General features: G+C 41.1%; 2 protein-coding genes across 7 annotated transcripts in view; one reads left to right on the top strand and one right to left on the bottom strand.

Annotated features, from left to right (window-relative positions):
• Positions 1-7,591, top strand: part of LOC108936702 (mineralocorticoid receptor-like) — a 56,631-nt gene extending 49,040 nt beyond the window's left edge. Inside the window, exons 7-9 of the mRNA XM_018756218.1 lie at positions 2,471-2,601; positions 5,956-6,113; positions 7,425-7,591. Of these exons, the coding sequence (XP_018611734.1) occupies positions 2,471-2,601; positions 5,956-6,113; positions 7,425-7,580 (445 nt within the window). The 3' untranslated portion in view covers positions 7,581-7,591. The remainder of the gene's footprint in view (positions 1-2,470; positions 2,602-5,955; positions 6,114-7,424) is intronic.
• A 74-nt stretch (positions 7,592-7,665) lies between these two features.
• LOC108936703 (rho GTPase-activating protein 10-like) overlaps positions 7,666-21,000 on the bottom strand; it is a 36,179-nt gene continuing 22,844 nt past the window's right edge. For 3 of the 6 annotated variants that reach the window (XM_018756221.2, XM_018756220.2, XM_018756225.2), the window contains 3 exons: positions 17,257-17,319; positions 15,655-15,746; positions 11,987-12,209 (listed from right to left, as the gene is read on the bottom strand). In XM_018756221.2, the coding sequence (XP_018611737.1) occupies positions 12,037-12,209; positions 15,655-15,746; positions 17,257-17,319 (328 nt within the window). In that variant the 3' untranslated portion in view covers positions 11,987-12,036. Of the gene's footprint in view, positions 7,726-11,986; positions 12,210-13,021; positions 14,318-15,654; positions 15,747-17,256; positions 17,320-21,000 lie in introns of those variants that run through there. The other 3 variants (XM_018756223.2, XM_018756224.2, XM_018756222.2) reach the window with 3 other exon arrangements.

The following is a 21,000-nucleotide window of genomic DNA, read 5'->3' on the forward strand; positions in this document are numbered from 1 at the left end:
CACACACAGACACACACACACACACAAAATGTCTATAACTGCATGTTCCGAGCAGGGTCGCGGCAAACTGGAGCCTAACCCAGCAACACAAGGCGGAAGGTTAGAGGGGGAGAGGACACACCCTGGACAGGATTACATTCCACTGCAAGGCACCCCAAGCAGGACTCGAACCCCAGACCCACCACACAGAAGGCCCAGGCTAAACCCGCTGCTCCACCACGCCCCCTCCAATTCAAAATTCATTGATTCAGTTAATTCATTAATAGCTCAATTGAAAAGGAATTAAGATCCACTTATTATTTTTTATTATTTAGCTGATGCCTTTGTTCAAGGTGTTGTAAAATGTTGGGTATGTATATTAAGCTGCCTACACTGATTTAACCCATGTATATTGCAGGGTAATTTTTAGGCTGTCAATTCAGGATTAGTCTCTCACTCAAGGGTACTGTAGCAGGAGGTGGAATTTGAACCCAGGTCTAATAGAGATGACAGCTCTAACCACTCTTATGTCCCTGTATGCTGTGGACATGCTTGTGAGGCCCTGAAGTCTGAGAATCAGGTTTACTTCCCATGTATTTTTTTGTGTACCTTGTTCAGATGGAACAACCTTCAATATAGTGCCACCTGTAGTTCCACTCATACCTGCATTAATTTTCAACATTGTGGAATATTTAAGTAAAAAATGTTCACTAAATTACATGTAGTATTTACATCCCTACAGACTCCATGTTGCATTTCATCTTCACCTTAGTATTTTTTTTTTTTTTTGTTTTAGAAAGGAATTCTGAAAGGACAAGAAGAAAAAGAAAGCTGCACAATACAATTATCCAATTTCACACACAAAAGCCTCTTGACAGGAGAATTACAAACTAATGGGATTAAGAGAACAATGAAGAGCTGAGCCTCTCGCTGTGATCGGGGTTCGCGAACAAAACTGCCGTTCCTGTTTGGCTGAACAGCGCCCAGGGGCTGACCATTCACACAGTGAGAGCGTGGCTGTCCGGCGTTTATGTAACAACAGAGGCTGTGTGTGTGTGTGTGTGTGTGTGTGTGTGTGTGTGTGTGTGTGAGAGAGAGAGAGAGAGATGCACAGCTTGCACTCCACAGTTGCAGCTTTATTAATTTATAGTTGACATTATAGGGTTCATATTTGATGGCGTCTGTGGAGCACATTTTTCATCAGAGCTCAACCAACTCTGTTCTTCACTTTTATTTCCTGTTTTGCTTTTACAGTTGTAAAAAGTTGTTTATTTTGCAGTTTATCATATATATAATACATTATAACTACAAATGCTCCTTGACTTACGATGGCTCGACTTACGATTTTTTCGACTTTACAGTGGTGAGCTGGCGATAGACATTCAGTAGAATCCGTACTTCGTATTTTGATTTTTTTTTTTCCCTAGGCAAGCGATATGTGGTGTGATACTCTCTTGCGATGCTGGGCCGCGGCAGCAATCTGCATCTCTCAGTCTGCCACGCAGTCGCTATACAGATAACACCACCACCCTCCCCCTCCCGTATCTGTGTTGTGTTTTGTCCATCCATAATGTCACAGTAACGCCCATTTGTGTCCCCTACTACCCGTGGGAAGAAGAGAAGAGCAGTTACTCCTGAGGAGAAACTCAAGATAATTGCCCAGCATGAAGGTGGTAAGCCCGTAACGGCCATCGCACGTATGCTAGGCTATGATGTTGGGTAGGTTAGGTGTATGAAATGCATTTTTGACTTAAGATGGGTTTCACAGAACATAACCCAATCGTAAATCGGGGAGCACCTGTATATATAATGTTTTTGTGACCTGTTAGGATGCATTTTTCAGCTGACACTTGGCTGAGGACTGAAGAGCTTACTGACTTTGAAGACCAAACATCATGGTGGTACTCAATAAAAGCCAAAATTCTGGGGCCAGCCCCCTTTCCAAAAGTCTCATCAGTGCAACCACCTGGGATTTTTATTGTACAGTCATCATTAATTTAGATATCCTATCTTACTAAAGGTGACACTCCCCTTGGTGCAACACTAAACCCAGCCACCTGCCCTGTGGGCAACACTCTGACCATGCATTTCCCTGATGAGAACTACAATTGCATGTCAATTCAGATCTATGCCTGATGACCCAAATGAATGGTGGGACCAAAATGTCTTCAAGGCCAGAATCAAGGAGAATTATTTGAGGGAGAACATGGTTACTCTGGAAGGCAGGGATGGGTCCAAGCTTTTGGTTTGCAGTGTATGTAGCTGCTGTTCTAATGGTCTTGCAGTAAAGACACAGAGGTGCCATGAAAGAACTGGAGGAATGATTCACGTCAGTTGCTGCTCAGGAGACACTCTTGAGGTTGTTAGGCCGAAGACCTGCCCCTTCCTCCTGTTTCTTTGGGTGCTCGGTGCGCCTGTGTCCCAGGCCTGTGTGCTTGCTGTGTTTCTCTAATGGAGGATGTGTCCTGTGTTCTTCCCCGCCATGGCCCAGGGCGCGCATGCAGCAGTCGGCCATGTATGACCTGTGTGTTGGCATGCGCCAGGTGAGCCAGGAGTTTGTGCGACTACAGCTCACCCACGAGGAGTTTCTGGTCATGAAGGTCCTGCTGTTGCTCAGCACAGGTGAGTGACCCCTGTCTACACTGGGGTGGACACCACAGCCATGTGCACAGTTCACATACCCACACAGTTTGTTTTCTGTTTGTGAGGGCATATGGAGTTAATTTGTTTTGCCCATTCATGAGACAGATTTTTAAAAGTTTATGAAAACATGGAGGAAATTTTAAGGAAATGACTTAAGGCTTGGCAAACGGAGCTCTCGTGATTTATTATTTTCTTTGTTTACATAATGTGATCCGGAAACACAGACTATTGATTGTCATGTCAGAATTAAAATTCAAGGGCGATTTGCACAGTTTCAAGTAGTTGCTCCCCGTTCTGATAGATTTGTGGAATGTGGAAACAGTTTTTGGACAAATTGCTTGTTACAAGAACCAGAATTTTTTTTTAAAAAAAAGAAAAAGCCAGAACTTTTCAAGGCTTCACAAAAAAATCATTAACTGTGGCATTATTGTTTTAATGTCAGGTTGGTTTTGAAATCATAAAAATGTACTGCTCAGTGCTTTGACATTTTTTGCTTAGCGCTGACAAAAATAATCTTTGTTACTGAAATATATTTTTAATTTGGCTGATTTCAGCTATTGATACTGTAAGTGCATTGTTCTACATATTCATAAACATGGGACATGCTGAACTACATTACTGTCAAATTATTATTTAACTAACTTGTAACAAGGTTTCCCACACTAAACTACAAACTACACTATACTACAGTCATTTACCCATTTATACAGCAGGGCAATGTAACACATGGCACAGTGGCACAGCGAGTAGCGCTGCTGTCTCACGGTGCCTGGGTGGTGCGAGAGGACATGGGTTGGATCCCTGCTCAGTCTGTGTGGAGTTTGCATGTTCTCCCTGTGTCTGTGTGGGTTTCCTCCTGAAGACATGCTGTTCAAGCTCCTCCACAGTGTGTGAGTGACAGAGAGATGTAGGGATGAGTGACCCATTGTAAGTAGTGTATCTAGCAGTGTAAGTCACCACGGTGAATAAGGTGTGTGGGCTGATAACACTACATAGAGTTCATTGGAAGTTGCTTTGGAGAAAAGTGTCTGCTAAATAAATAAATGTAAACACAAGTATATCAAGAGCAGTGTGAAGACACCAAGTCACCAGAAATGTGTCTTTGGACTGTGGGAGGAAATGCATATGAACAAAGGGAGAGCATGCAAACTGCAAACCCACATTTAAATTGAAGACACAAGTGCTACCTGCTGTGCCACTGCCCCCCCCCCCCATTCCTGAAATGCATTTCAAAAGCTCCAGGATACATCTCCTCGGTGGAAGATGGTACAGAGATGATGAGTCTTGTGTGCCACTGTTGCTCTCAGGACAGACCTGAGAAAGAAGTAAATAAAGGACAGGTGATGCTAAATCTGTTGTGTTTTGACCTGTGCATATGGAGCAGTTCTGAGCTGGTGTGGGCGAAGGCACAGTTGCTTCCTGGGCCTGGTCTCTGGAACTCTTCCAGGAGACCCACAGGGCCCAGCAAACTGTCTCCAGGCTCTCCCCGCATGGCCCTTTCATTTCGGATCAACCTGGGTCTTAGTGTTCGAGGAAGGGAGGAAATGAGCAGTAAACACTTGTCATGGCTTTGAAAATGTTGTTACAAAAAAAAAAAAAAAAAAAAGTAGAAAATGCCCTGACCTGACTGTTTGTTTGCTCCTGGAAATTAGCAAAAATGTAATTTTTTTCTGCATCGCAGTACAGGCTGCATTGAAGCTATTTTTCCATGTACTGCGGTGCAAATAAGAAAGGTGCTGTAACTTTAACTGATGTGATTCCGAGACTGATTTCGTGATCTTATCATGTTGGATAAAATGCCAAAAAGTATAAACTGCACCAAAAAAAAAGAAAAAAACATTTTATACTGAGTGAAAAATAAGAAAATACTTCCAAGTCTTCAGTATTCATGTCCCCCCCCCCCTTTTCCTTTTTCAGTTGAGGCTCAGTTTTATTTCAGTTGCTTTTTAAATCTTTTTAAACTGTGCCTTTACTTCATGTTGATAATTAATAGGCAATAAGTGGCTGAGATTGAGATTTGCATCATCCAACCTAAGGTCCCAGAAGAGAGCGCAGCAGGGTGTTCCCATTGCCTGGATGGCCGCTCCATTGGACACACCAATAATGGGGGCATTGACTCGCTAAAGGCATATTTATAACTTCCAGGTCATCGGGCCACATGTTGCTTAGCATTATTTAGCGTCATCACTGGAATTAAGCAGACTCTATTTCACAAGCCCACCATTCACTGCATTCAGAGCGTGTGATGCATGACTTGGCCTTCTCGGTTTCAGTTTTACTGGGTTTTTTTTTCCCCCCCTTCACATTGTCATTCTACTTGAGCTGCGTGGAAAGAATGACTCACGTAAACTACTGTACAGCAGTTCTTCAGAGAAGAAAATGAATTAAAACCCAATTAGTACATAATTTAGAGGGTGCCAAATATGCAGCCATTGTTTGTGGAGATGACATGTTTCCCATGTGGTCAAAGTGCAGTGTGTGCTTTCCGGGACCTAGTGTGACCAGGTAGCGAGTGAGAAAGCAAACAAAAATTTAAATGACACTAAGATGCCATGAGCTAAATTGCAGCTGATGATAATATACGTATATTATGAATGTAGCACCTTTCTTTAAGGCAACATAGAAGTTCTGCTGGTTATACAGGCTGGTAGTTTTTAGTCTTTAAACCCATATTAAGTACCTTGCTCAGCTGGGATTTGGACCCTCATCCTCTGAGAGCAACACAGTGGCTCTGCTACGTCACCTACTGCCCAGCTTAAAGTATTGTAACGACCCGAGTTAACATTTTGAGTGGGAAATGTGTTTATTGTAATTGGTTAGTGTTTGGTGACTTACGGGGACTATAAGGGGGTGATTGTGTCTGCCGGAGGGAGAAAGAGAAGAGAGCCTGGGGGCGCTAAGCAGGCTGGGAAGGCTGGCTTGAGGCGCAGGTCCTGGAGGAAACGGGGTCCTCGGATCGGGAGCGTTATTTCCCTGTGTGCCAGTGTTTAATTTAAACGTTCAAAATGAACGCTGCCTCTGCGTCCTCCTTCGCCCCATCCAAACCCACGGTGCTGCTTGCCACAGTATGTTTGTGTTCTACCGGAAAAACAACATTCAAAGTGTCTCAGTGTGTCTACAGTGGTGCAGGAAATTTTCATGTAGGCCATCAGAAACAAGTTCCTGGTGAATTTTGCACCATAAATTTCAGAAAAAACATGTCGTAAGGGACCGTTGTGTAGATCAACACAGTGGTGCTCACTGTCAGTATGAAGGTGTTTGTGGTGGTCTGGGCTGTCTGTCGCAATTATTAGTAACGCCCATATGAATTTGAAGTGCTGTGTCCCCCGGCAGTGCCCAAGGATGGTCTGCGGAACCAGGCAGCTTTTGATGAGATGAGAGCAAACTACATCAAGGAGCTGCGGCGATGCATCGCCAAGGTCACCAGCAATTCCGGTCACACCTGGTCCAGGTTCTACCAACTCACCAAACTACTGGATGCCATGCATGATGTGAGTTGTGCTCTGCCTGCTGCCCAGGCTGGGGTTCAGTGCACCGTTTCACCATCTTCTTTGCAGGGAGAAGCAGAACCATTTAACTGTAGGCAGCCTGGTTTTACAGTGTCTGTTGTCTAATTGGCGCATCCACCAGAAATGGGTGTATTTAATAGTTACTAGTAGTTACTCACATAGCAGGTGACTAGTGTTTCTGCACTAAGAGAAGAGTTATTTTGTGTGTGTGTGTGTGTATTGAGGGGATGTAACAAGTGGATTTAATTTTGATCCCCAACAACTTGTGCGTTAAATTATGCTGTCTGCTCTCTCTATTTTCTTGAACATAATTAATTATTATAATTAAGGTCTTCATAGAGTGTACATTTGAGTGTTGCAAAATTGAATACGACTTTCGCAAGGCTTAAGATCAAAAGTTTCTGACTCAAAGGGAATACTGCGTTTTGAGTTTATAACTATTTTTGCAGCAATGGTTGACATACTGGTTTGCCTATGAAAATTAGCTACTGCTTGATTCTTACTGTGTAAATGATCCTTTCATGGTCATTCTGTAATCTTCTCTTAATGCGCTCTGTGCTGTTTTAAGTAATTAACTCTTCATGTTATGAACTGTTGATTTTATTTTTGCCAAGATGTTTTCCAGTTTAGTTCCAGTTGCACTTTTTCACTTTCCTGAATTTCCTAAAATTAGTTTTTGTCAGTGGCTCTCCCACCGCGGTTCATGTGATGAGTTGGTCATCATTAGGCATGGGATAGGGGTTTATGCTGACAATGTATTTTTGTTTTCACTAATTTGTTTTAATTTTCACATACGCAGAATTTAATAGACATTTAAAATAAAAAGTCTGACAAGTTATCACACACACTATCTGAAGCTGCTTGTCCCAAGCGGGGTCGCGGTGAACCGGAGCCTAACCTGGCAACACAGGGCACAGGGGCTGGAGTGGGAGGGGACACACCCAGGACGGGACGCCAGTCCGTCACATGGCACCCCAAGCAGGACTTGAACCCCGGACCCACCAGAGAGCAGGACCCAGCCAAACCCACTGTGCCACTGTACCCCCACCCCCCCGACAAATTGTTTTATTTATTTCAGCTATAGTTGAGATTTTTATAGAACCAGCAAAGAACTAAAGATTTTATTATTAATTTTTATTGATTGTGATTTAGGAATAAAAGTGATAATGGAGCCGCAAAAAGTTGTGAAAGACTCCTACGTTTGTAAGTTGAGGAGTCGGTGTGCTTCTTGAGTAAACGTAGAGCCCGTCTAAATTGGACCGTTTCAGTGAAAGTGTGTTCCTTTGTCTGCAGCTGGTAGGGAACCTTCTCGACTTCTGCTTCTACACGTTCCGGGAGTCGCAGGCGCTCAAGGTGGAGTTCCCCGAGATGCTGGTGGAGATCATCAGCGATCAGATACCAAAGGTGGAGTCAGGCCTGACCCACACACTGTACTTTCACAAGAAGTGACGTAGATGCAAAGCTGCTGAGAAGAAGGACCCCACCTTGCTTACAGCTCCCGTGCCAGGACCATTCCCGGCTTTGACGAAGGTGGGGCTCGGGCTTGGGCTTGGGCTTGGGCTTGGGCTTGGCGAGGCAGCCAATAGGAGGAGGACTGAGAACAATGCAAACGAGAAGGACGCCTGTTACAGGACGGAAAGCTCCGCCTCCAAAGACAACGATAACGGTGTAGTGGAAACAAAGCCATACGCTCTGTTCTGCGTCTCTCACAGCCACATGCACACAAACTCACAAATCCTTTACCTCTCCCTCGCAACCGAAATGGAAAACTGTGTCTTTTTTTAGTCATACGACGGCAAAGCAAATACTTTAGTTTGATATCTTAGTTTTTAAAAGCAGCCAAAAATCTTTGACACTCAGAGGAAGTGGAGGACTTCTCTAGTGGTAAATACAGGAGTAGTTGAACATATTTCAAGGGCTTTACAAACAGAATGCTAACTATTTAAAGTTGATTGTTTCTCTTTAAAGAAAGCCTAAATTCAACGTACCTCTGTATTTGTCACACATGCATGAATTTACACGCATTTTAAAACAATACAGCTTTTATGTATATGCAAGATGTAGAAATGTATATAGTATAGATGAGAGGAAGAAGACTGAACAAAGAACAGGTTGGTGACAGTGGATTACCGTGGTAGGCATTGAGGAAAATGAATAAAGCCTTTGGTTTTCTGCCTCCTCGTTCTGGAAGTTACAGTAAGGTTCAGTATGATGTGCAAGACAGTACATGAGATGTAGATAAAAAGTGAAATTTTAACTCCACGCAATACATCCGTTTTTCTCATACCGTATGTAACCGATCAGTAGTAATCCATGTCATAATTATGCACTTACTAGAAAGCCTAGACATTTTGCTCTCTTTTTATATGAATAGTGCAATGAATTAAAGCAGGCTTGATGTATAATTGGCCAGGAAAATTTGTAACAATTTCTTTTGGAGACTTCAGTTATTTTAAAAAAGTGTTTTTGTGAGGTGAGTAAATATACAGTGTCTGCCAGCATTTGCGGCAGGTTGCACATGTGGAGAAGATGTGTTCACCGTAAGGAGCTGAAACTAATTCATTTGCGGAAGGACCATTAGGAATCCGAAAAATAAAATATCAGGTTTAAATAGTCGATAGGTAAACATATAAATGGCAAATAACTGAATTCTGTCACTTTTGGTAAAACAGAGCACGGCTCAAACACGAACAGAGGAGGCTTGCGATATATTCTAATGTTCACTGGCATCAGTGCATTGGAAGTGCTGTTTGCAGTTCCCATTCTATAGACACCACCCTTCGTTTTCCCTGGACCGTTTTCTTCTGTATGACATAAATCCTCAGCTTGTGACTGCGTAGGAGCTGTGATGTCCGGCGCGACTGTGCGTATGACCTGGGAGAAGAAAAACACAGCAGCGGGCATTGTGGGTAATGAGCAAACAGCATGTTACTCATTTTCAGGGCAGTGCTTGTTTCTTTTATCTTATTCTGTATTTAATTATTCCCTCATTTTCCTGCAAGAGATTAACAAAGGATAGGAGACGTGTATCGTGTGGGCATTAACTGTTCCTAACACACTTTTTCGTACTAGAGGAAAGAAGAATTTCACCTCCAGTACATTATGGCTGAGAGTCACTTTTGTAATACGTTCTCACGTTGAATCTGCAGTACAGAAATGAAGCCCGTCTGCGCAGATGTGGCTGTTGCTATGAAAGAGAGGGCAGTGAGAGCTTGCAGGCTTCTACACATAATCTTTGCAGCCCTTTCTGTTCTGTATATTTCTGTGTATAAATTGTGAAGAACCAGAAATAAGCTGTAAGGATTTATGGTATTAAAGTGTTATTGGTTTGCAGGAAGAATTGGGAAGTATTTTTGAAAGATTTATATTTTGTTGGAATACAGGTGACTCATTTAATATTTTTTGTACAGTGAAATGTTTATGCATGCTTACTGAAAAGATGTTTACAGTGTATTTACAAAGGGAAAGTTGTGCCTTTCTTATATAACTGAACATTTTCCATTTCCTGCTGTAAATAACTACATTGGATAATTCTTTTGAGTCAGAAAGCATTTCTACTTTGTCTGTTACTGGAACCCCTGTAAGTTTATGTGAATCCTACTAGCAACAAACCACTTTGGATTTTATTTCCTATTTTTTCTGTTGCGAAGCCTCACTGGAAAAATACGATTCTAGAACAGAGAAAATTCCAGAAAAATACTGCAAAACCAAGGAAAGACCATACTGATTTGCTTGGTCACACTTTATTTTAAGTGCCTGCTTATAATAGTGGTAAATAAGACTAGAATGTATTCCGTTATTAAATCACTTGTACAGGGAGGGTGTTTGTAAAAATGGGTTTTTTTCTTTGACACAGGTTTTCCTCATTTCTGAGAAATCACATCTTATTTGACTGGTCATGTTTTGGAAAACAAGTAGACTTTACAGTGGCAGGTAGTGAAGTGTTTAGGGCTGAGGCCTTATAGTTTGCATGTCCCACCGTAGTACCCTTAAGGTACTTACCCTCAATTGGAACGGTAAGGTTACCTTGCTCCATAAATGAGTAAATCAATGTAAAGTTGATTGTTCAACATGGTACATCACCTTGGACAAAGGTGTCGGCTAAATTAGGATTATTAATCAAAAAATAAAACATGCCCTTAAGATAAATTGTGACCCCAGTTGAAGTCACCTAGAACTGCCTTGTGTATTGTGCGTTTAGCATTTCTTAACACGCCCGGTCACCTGGGATTCCAAGATGGTATAAAGTGGAACTCATTCTTCAGTCAGGGACACGTTTCCACGTAATAAACAGAAGGGCTGTTTACAGAAGCGTCCTGAGAGCAGCTCTTTGGACTGCTGTTAAATTGCAAGCGCCCGGCTGATGGTGCACCTACTCAGCCCTTGACACAAAGTCACTAAAAATGCAGTAGGAAAGCAGGAAGGGCCTTGAGAATTCACGACCGGTTTGCCGAAGCTCGGCCGCTCAGGCTGAGAAGAAACAACCAGAACAACATTAAAGCTAAACAGCACCTCACATCTCTACAAACGCGGCCTTGAACATCAACAGGATGCACTTCAACATCTTTTGCTGCAGTGTTAAAATTCAATTAAAATTTCCTTAATTTTTCCCCGTGAGGAGCATAAATCCATCCTCGTCCAGCAATTGGTACAATGGTCTGAGGAGATGGTTCCCTTTTCCAACTGGGTTATAACAGACAGGTGGAGGTAAATGTGCCGTCGTGTCCCTTTTAGTAAATGTGTACCAAAAAGAAAAAGTCGCGTGCATGAATCCCTCAGCCAGGCAGGAAAACGGCACGACGTGGCACTGCAACAGGTGAAAACTTGGAGGTCCAAGTTTTAATTATTTCAGATTAAGTGCTCATTTGAACTGGGTTTTTTTAAACCATTCGGACATATACAGTAAGTATGTTTGAAAGGAAAGGTAATGCATTAAGCGATTCTTTATGAAAATTAGCTAATGCAACAATTTCATTGTAGGCCACTACATGGCTAGATACTTAAATCATTGATATCAGTAGTATATGACAGACTGGATTTAAATAGAATCTTGACCAAAAAAAAAAAAAACAAACAGGGTACCTTACATTAGTAATTATGACTGACTTTTTCTGCCAAGTGATTTACCATTTTGATTCCTGTCATTAGCATCCCCTTGTAGTTGGTGAGAATGAAAGCCAGTGAAATTGTGTTTTATATTCAGACAGCAGCTGTGACAGGTAAGCCATACTGCACCACTCAAATTCAAATGTTTTTACTTCCTCCACCCCCCTTCATGGTTTTCTACAATATTTGTTACATTATATGAGCATCTCCTTTTAACTGCAGAAGACTTACTTTATACAAATAACTTACTGTATAACAAAGCAGACATGGCTTTAGTTTACACAAACCACTTACTGTATAACATGGAGCAAATATGGCTATAACTGTTTGCAAAAAATGATATATATAAAACCAAGGGATTTCAATAAATCCTTTCAGCGAATGCCTGTGTTGCAATCCTTATTCAACAGAGAATGAGAAATAAAATGAGTCACATGGATAAAATGATTGGTCGTTTCCCCACAAAGTCTTTATGCTGTATCGGTTATAAAAGCTAACAGATTTAACATCGAACGCTTTTTGCATTTTGTGATTAGTGGTTTCATTCAGATCTCACTATACATTTAAATTTCCCTCTAACATTGTAGTTTCCAGAAAATACCAGAAAATACGCAACAGAGCAAATTGGTCACCCCATGTATGACCCTCCATGTTTCACTGTAAACCCCAGGCGGTATCTGTTTTAAGATTATTATACATACTGTGGAATGGTAAAGAAATTTGTTAGTTATTTCACAAACCATAAAATTGCAATTTGGTGACCAAAAAAAAAAAAAAAAACAGCATTAAAGGAAATCGGTTATACGTTGTGTGTAGAGACGCACGAGAGGAGATGATTTCTTATTGCCGAGAAAAGTAGAAAAGGCAGTGGCCACAACAACGCCTGCATGCAGCTGAGGAAGAGAAACAACAGCATGGTGGATGTACAGTTAGAGCAGGACACATGGAGCAGTGATAAGGTTTCCCTTCTTCCTGTTAAAAAAAAAAAAAAAAAATAAGCAAGCAAGACTTGGGTACCAGAAGAGAGACGAATGTAAAGGACATGGAAGAATGAGAAGGTAAGTGAGAGAAGTGCCATCGAGTGATTTGTCACATCGCGCATCCAGTGTTCATTAGCTTGTGGAAACTTTCAACTTTATCATTGACACAAATCAAACAGTTTAATAAAAACATATCCCTTGATTTATTTACAGGCATGGATATGTACCGACATTGCTGTAGTGAATAAAAGACTTCCATTTTGGGTGAAACAAAACTGAAAAATGAGTGAAAGTAAACAGTCTGTTTTTCTGCTAATTAAATATGGGGCATGTAAATACAGTTCATTTTACTCCACAAAAAACAGATATTGAAAATTGCATCCTTAAATTGGAACTTGAATGTTCATAACATGAGGAACCAACATATCTACATTTAAAGTTCTTTTTTTTTATAGCCTTTCCACACTTTGATTTAGTTGGTGCTGATTTGGTCTTATTCTGCTCTGGTCCAAATGCTTCCTCTACAGTACCTTGCAGTGCCCTCCTCTGTATCACTATTCAGTTACTGTAAATTAACTAAAACAAAGTCAACGTGTATATTAGAAATGTGAGATATAGCCAAGGTTTTTTCTTTTCTTTTAAATTAAACAAAAGCAGTGTCTGTATTATTGACCTTTACTGAGTGTGACTTAGTGGCAAACGTGCCCTTGAACCTATGAAGAAAAGTTTCCAACAGACTTGCAGTCCCAATAGTGTTCGTAAGGTGAGGAGCCAGTGTATGAATTCCAAGGCCCCCCCCCCCTTTTTTTTTTAAAATCAAACACCCAGCAGGACACAGGAGCCCCATTAGAATATGAACATCATGAGTTAGAAAAGGGAAAAACATGACATCTGTAAAAAGGCTGGAAAGATGTTAGTACTGAGAGGCAAGTGACAGCTGCTGAGTTCCTCAAGTCCCCCACTGGGTACAGAAGGTTATGTTACCATTTGCAGTCCACTGCAGTCCCTTTACTCTGTCAGGGACCTCATTTGCATATTCTCATGCAACCAACAATAGGAAATGCACACGTGTAGAATGCTCTTGTAACAGAACCCAGGTTCGATACCTCAGTACTGCTGACAGATGCAGTTTCACCAATGCTGAGTAATTTGTAACTGATTTGTTGCATTTTACTTTTAAAAAAATCAAAAACACATGGCAGTTTCACATCTTAACACACTAATGAAATAAGATATTTAATGTACTGTACACTATCTGCTTTAAACATTAAAAAATTAAAAATACACATTTAAGAACTGTATATGCAGGAAAACAAAGGTACTGAAAACTTTATTCCTGAAAAAAGAGAAGCCAGTAGCAAATGTGAGAAATTTGCTTATGAAAAAAAGCTGCTCAAAAGAGGTGGCTTCTGCATAATTACTTCAATGAGCAAAACAAGCCCTGCAACGTCAAATAAACGTCCAACAGAACGACTCTGTCCGAAGTCGTTTTGCTCGTTAAGCTTTTCATGGCACAAAACACAGACTTTAAACTTCATTGGAGTCAAGAGCCTCAAAATTAAAAGGTGAATTTGTTCCCAAAATTGTGCAGAGAGGTGAAGAAAAACTGACCGGAGCAGGCAGTTTAATCTCAACTTCAGACCTCTGCACTTTTCCATTAATAATTGAGCATATTCTGTAAGGACTTGTGCATACACAGAATTTTCATTACAGTGATGTGTGCACTGCATGCATTAATTCCACAGCGATAAGAAAATACATATTAAGATTGTATAAAAAATGTTAGCTTTTACATAAGTGTGAAATTTGAAATCTGTGTTGTATGTGCCCATTCCGCTGTATTTTACAACTTTTTTTTTTTTTTTAAAACATTTAGCTATGCAGCATTCAGGCCCATTACATGTAGATACTTCCATGACAAAGTGCTCGAAAGGTGCCATGCAAATGAGACGACTGTGGCTGCAGATCATCATGGATACCATGTATAAGTGAGGCCCAGACTCTTCTCCGCCTACAGCATCTCCACGTAGTTCTGCGGAATCAGGCCCCGCTTCCCCTCCAGCCTCCCCTCAAGCCAGCCGGGTTCCCTGGAGAACGTTACTGCCGGGGGCGCAGAGGAGTCCAGAGGAGCGCAGACACACACACAAAAAGCAGCAAGAGTTCACACGCCCGTTTCCACTGCTTGTACATTGTTACAGTGGCAACGATGGACTGTGCTCTGACTTCATTTAGAAACAATATGCATGACAACACTGTTCCCACAGAACCAGACAAAAACAGCACATACTCTGCATGAATGTGTGTGTACACATTGTATATACACACAACATATAATTCAAGCACTTTCTAAACAGTGAACTAAACGGAAGAAAAGCTTTTGATTTTATTTCTCTGGGATTAACACCATATACATAAGTTATTTTTTAATTATTAATGTGGTGCTGTACTTAACGCACGTGCGAGATACTCAAAAATTCTCCCAGATCTATTGTAGCACACATGGGAGATTTTGATCAACATAGAAAGTAGAGTTCAGAGATCCTGTCCCTGAGGATCCAGCTGTTATACTGTACTATTGATATATTACGGAATAAACTGCAAGCATGAAGTGGTCTCACATAAGATACTCTACAATATGTATTTGATGTTAATACCAGAGAAAATTTCAAACTTTCTAGTTTTCAGTATTTTTAAAAAGTGCTGTGATTAAAATTGACTTATTTCTACAGCTTCATTTACAAAATGCAATCTTGTGTAATTGCCATAAAAGTAGTTTTTATTGCAATTTAGTCTGTATTAAATAACCGGTTATAGCCCGTATTCAGTAAATTTAATTCGAGAGTGTGAAACCATTGTGTGGGTAGCTCACAGTTCACACCTTCCTCTCAAACTCAAAAAGGGTTTCTGAAAATCAGCCTCTTGTTCATTCTTTGCTGAGAGCAAAGGAAGCTGAGCAACATGAAGGGTTATCATCATTGATACCACACTTCCATGTGTGGCCTCATGCTTTTCATTCCGCCATAAAAACTCTTCTCTCTCCACATGAAGCAGTACCTCGCCCTCGGACTGCTGATGCATGCGAAACACCGATAACTCTGCCTGTCGATGACGCATTGCTTGTAATGTTTCATACAGTAATTGTCTACGACTTACGTAGGTATTTATAAGAAGCCCTAGAACAAAAAGTCTGGCAGAAGGTCCAACCCTGTGATAACTGTGTTCCAGAAGACAGTTCTACATCAGAAGGGGTTTTAAAACAAATTGTCTCCTTCATGTTCCCTTAACACAAGTTCACAATCCCTCCCCCCCTTCCCAGGGAATCAAAATTAAATGTGCAGTCCAGTTCATTCAGATTGCAGATGAGATTTCTCGCCAAGACCCAAATCCAATATCCCCACCGTTCCGAGTGACTGACCGGTAGCGCCGATAACACTCACCGTCGTCAAATATTGCGCCGACCCGGAACGATAACTCGGACTCGTGCTCCGCTTCGCACGAGTACACCGCCTTGGCCTTCCTGTTTGTGACACTGAAAAATGAAGGCAATCAGCAGGAACGCACGGTGACGCCCATGACGGGCTGAGCGGCAATAACAACCTCCCGTCCGGCCGCCGTCTAGCGTACGCCGTCTCTGCGTTTTGCACCGGGGGTCAGGACAAAAGTGTCTTGGAGGAAACCACATTTTGCCTTACAGAGCCTTCTTACTTTCGCCCCACCGCAAGGCCTGCTGTTCCTTGCCTCCTTCGTATTAAACGATATTTTACCCAATGAAAACGTTGCCATGGAAATGTGCAGTTTATTGAAGTTATTCATATTGATTCAGCCCTCTGGCTGAAAGCACTGGAATTTTTGTCTCCCTTGCAAATATTTATTTCTGCTGGCAGCGGTACTGGGCAGAAAGCGAGGCTGGACGGGAAGCCACTAGAAGCATGCGGTTTATTTTTTCAGAGCAGCGGTGCTCACTGAGCAGGGCGGTCCCAAGAAACAAACCTGTTCGTTCACTTACTCACTGCAGCCTGCACAGTTTTAACTTGGCAAAGAATGAGACTGAACGGCAATTACGCCCAGCTCTATTAATATTGCAATTGCTGCCATGCCAGTGCTTTAATCCAATCCTGATTTTACAGATATGCCCATTTTTTACTGCAGGAACTCAGCTTAAGCACAACAAGGGTATTCTAGCTGCATTCGGGAATTCCTGGGAATTTAACTGGCGACCTTAACTACTATGCTACCTGTTGGATAAAATTTGTATGTTTAAAAAGCGGCGAGCGTGAGCCTTTTCAAACTTTCAACTTTAACTCGGTCCAGGGTCCTACAAGGGGGCATTTTTTGAATCCAAGTCCTTCTATTGCAAGAAAACAGCTCTGTCATCAGAGTGTGAGAGAAAATGCCCTACACACTTACCTTCATGTTTAAGGTAATGCCTTTTGTACCAGGGTAAATATGCTACACAGCCTCTTTGCCAGTGCCATTGTGTACAATCCGCTATGCCAGCAGAGGTCAGAAAACAGTGGTTGAGAGGTCAGGGTTGAGACAAGTTGGGCTGTGGAGTCTTAGCAACTCACTTCTCTGCTGTCACTTCACTTCCGTGTGAAAGGACACAGCACAACAGGACAGACTGCACAGCTAACGGCCAGTTATAAGCCCTGAGTGTGTGATCCCTTAGGTTGGAAATGGGCATTTATAGCCCCCCCCCCTCCCAAAACGACAATGGCTTTATTCATTCATTAGGAAGTTATTCCTTTGTTTGTCGACAACAGATACTGACAGCGGTGGATGAGCAGTTGAGCTCCCAGCAGTATTTACAGGGGTGGACAGCTGAGAGTGAGAAAGAGTGAGAACTTATGTGTGGTGTTTCTGCGCTTTTTGTAATTGTCTCCGTAGATCCGGCTGCATCCGGACCACGTGAAACCAACAGCTGAGCGCCAGCGGGAACTGTGGAGTTATGCCCCCCACATGCTAGGGCTGCGGGTGAGAGGCGGGTGGGCATCTACCTCCCTGCACCGCTTTTGCTTGGAGCGGATGTGAGCACTGACCTGATGGGGCCTGTGGAAGACAGCGGAGCAGCATTCATCCATGATGCCACTGGCCTGCTGGGCCTACAAATGCAAAGGACAGGAGGCAAGACGTCACATTCATCCAAAGCACTTAGGCGGGATTCAGCTCCACACCAAAGCCCAAAGTCCCACAATGCGTCTCACCTTCCAACTGTAGTATTATTAACTACAAAATAATAGGCAGTTATCAATCATGTTCCATTTTTACATTTCCTCTCACAGTGGTTCATTAGACAAAGAGTAAGAGGGCAACAGGTGGAATAGTGGTTCCAGGTGTCACCTTGCAGAGATAAGGAAACCAGGTTCAAATCTCACGTTCTGCTGTAGTACCCTTAATCAAGGCACTTACACTGAATACATACAGTAAAAATGATCCTGCTGTATAAATGGGTAAATCATTCTAAGTAGCTTGAAACTAAGTCGCTTTGGAAAAAATTGCCAGATAAATACATAAATGTAAATGTTTACGAGCTACAGCAAATCAGGCCAAATGGCTCTGCTCTGAGGAACACAGGAGGATGTGTTTACAAAGAGCTTTCTTGCATGACAAGCATCCTACTCCATGATCCCACCAACAGCAGTGGTGTGTAAATACAGAATATCCACAGCTACCTTCGACAGCTGCTGGTTCCTCGGCATTTAATGAGCTTCCAATAATCTGCACTTGTTCTTTTCAGCTTTCCATGCTCCTAACTACGTACCACAGATGGTGTAAAAACTACAGCTCAGTTGTCCCCTTTCATAAGAAACACATCAGTTTGCAGCTTACATTTGCTGAATTTTAGCAACACACCAATGCAGGTCACATCTGCACATTACTTGAGATATACAATGGTGAGAAAATAAAGAGGGGAAAACTACAGCGCAAAGCTATGCAATTGGGGCCATTACTCATGGCATGATGACTGACAGGGAGCTGAAAGGTATCATGATACCCAGACCTGTTATAACAGTAAAATTAATCGCAAAGCCATATTAATGGCCCTTGCAGAGTCCTAAATTTTGCTTCTGACAACAACAAAAATCCAGATGGAGCCAGAACTTTGCAATTTTTATGTACATCTAACAGGTCTGTTCCTCTGTGATAAATTTTAGTCCAACAACTTTCAGAGGAGGATGCTTCCAGTGGCTGATCACATTAATTTGTAGAAAAAAAAAAAAAAAAAAAAAAAGCCTCACAGATCAAACTGTACAGTACTATGAAAAGTTATTTTTTTCCCCAGCATCATTTGCCATTTTAGTTATTGAACTATCTCACCTCCCATTGCTTGTAAAATTTCATCTGTACCATATAGTGGAACTGATTTATACATATAGTGAGCATAATGGCACCTAATCGAAAAACCCATATGATGTTGAGTAAGATGTGAAAACTTGTAGAAACATGACAAAATAAAGACAGACAGTTCATATCATGAGGACTTACTGAATTCATAAAAGTACTTGTTCACAGTCATTCTTGTAACCATGGAGGGAAGAAGGCCTCCAGCCAGCCTGTTTAATTTACAGTTACAAAAACTATGCTCAAGCAGAGAAAATTGGTATAATTTATGCATGGAGGCTTTTGTTCCCAAAAATCTTTATTATTCAACTAAGAAAGCCACATGCTTTACCACAGCAGTACTTCAAAAAATGTACTTAAAAAAAAAATTAAAAAATACTATACATTCATCATTTCCATTTTTGACTTCCAGTTACTTCTGTAGTCTCTAGCAATAAGCATGGTATACATCAGCACAAATCTTCTTGTACAGAAAGTATACTGGTTACAACTGTAATAATGTAATCAGATTTTAAAAGTGTCAGTCATTATAATCAGGCCTTTTCATTGCATTTTAGACAAGAGTAAGATACTCTTCAAAAACATAAACCCATAACTGCACCTTTTATGCAGAACTTGAAATGTTTACAATTTTCATTTCTCATATTTACAACTGCTTAATCAAGTACTGCGGGGTCTATGAAAAGTATCATCAGTTTTACGGTAGGCTGCCAGTGAAGAAGGAAAAATAATAAATCCTTGTATAGTAAACTGGGTATTTGTGTTACGAACATTTAAACACCACATTTCATTCATTTACAAACATTGCTTATTCTTTTGTTCACTTGACCAATTTCAAAAATTTGTTGTGGAGTGAAATCAACCTATATTTCTCTGTTAACGAAGTAAAACGCACTAAAACTGATGTATGGATGAGTGACCCAGTGTAAGTAGTGTATCTAGCAGTGTAAGTCACCTTGTTGAATAAGGTGTGTGGGCTCATAACACTACATAGTGTTCATTGGAAGTTGCTTTGGAGAAAAGTGCTAAATAAATGTAAATGTAAAAACAGAGTAGATGTATTTTTTATTGTTTGAGTTGGTGTTGTTGATGTGGAAAGGTGTTTGTATTTGGTTGTCAACTTGTAATTGCTCATGAGTAAGATTGGCACTGAGTTTAAATTGTACAATTTGGAATGTGATTTATAGAACTGCCACTAGATGTCCATACATTAATTACGTTCGTTTTATCGTAAATGCGATAGTAGTAGTAGAGAAGAGTTTTGCCTCAGAGTGTACAAGTGGAGCGACGGATGTTTTGTTGGTATTTTATTAAATGTAACGTTATTAGAAAACCCAGAAGTCGGTCTCGTCATTTGCAAACTCAAGAAGCTGCAACAGGGTTAGTGACAACAGTAGTAATACAGGACCGATTAATTCATTTCTCTTCCATAGTGTTTAGACCTCATGTGTGACTGACCAATAAGATGAAGAATGTTGTATGTTTATGGAATAAATTAGTTGGTATTAAATAAGACTTAATTTTAACTTTGATTTTAAATGTAGTTCAAAGTTAATATAAAGCGTTAAAATAAGTCTATTATAGTTGTATGAGACTTTCACAGAAACTGCCCAGTGAATAAATTGAGGTATGCCCATTTAGCCAAGCTTTTACTGATTGTTTTATAAGAATTTACTCATATTTGCACAAAGTTCAAAGAGGGCAAATGCTGATGAACGCTGCATACGTTTACAAGACAGTCAACAATCGGCACGGAACACAAGTTGAGGAGAATTAAAAATTCATTATAGTATTATCTGAGATTTTTACATATCCTCAGCCATCAATAAAGGGATGTCTGTGTATCGATTGTGATGTAGTTGTAAAAGTGACTTTGGATTTACGAACAATGAGTTACAGACAGACTTTCAGTCCCAGTTATGTTCGTATGCGGAGGATGCAGCATACACCTCTTAATAAACACTCGTTGACACTAGAAATATAGCATATAAACAAATTATCTCTATCCATCTTTACTGGTTCACTAAGAAGCAATGTATTCCTGAATCACAGAGGTTGATGGTATGACAGAGTCATACTTGTGTTTCACATTAGAGAAAGAATTTCCCCCAGGAAAAGTCTCTGAGCCTCATAAGGAAAAAGACTGGAAACACAGCGAGTGGCTGCCATCTGCATACAAGGGTGCAAGATGGACTCGTTGCCATCATTCTGGGTGTCCGGGAAATCAGCGCATATCCCGAACTGGGGCTATGACCACAGTACCCTGTGGTTTAGGTGGAGGGTAGAGAAAACTGCTTCACTAACTTACACAGGCCCCTGTAGTTCATTACAATTGCAAGACAGGATGTGAGATGCAGGGGATTATTGGCAAAAAAAAGGAGAGAGATTTAGAGTGGCTCAGACAAGATTATTGCCTCTTATTCCAGGAATTTAACTGATGA

Source organism: Scleropages formosus, chromosome 3, assembly GCF_900964775.1.
Source record: "Scleropages formosus chromosome 3, fSclFor1.1, whole genome shotgun sequence".
Taxonomy (NCBI): Eukaryota; Metazoa; Chordata; class Actinopteri; order Osteoglossiformes; family Osteoglossidae; genus Scleropages; species Scleropages formosus.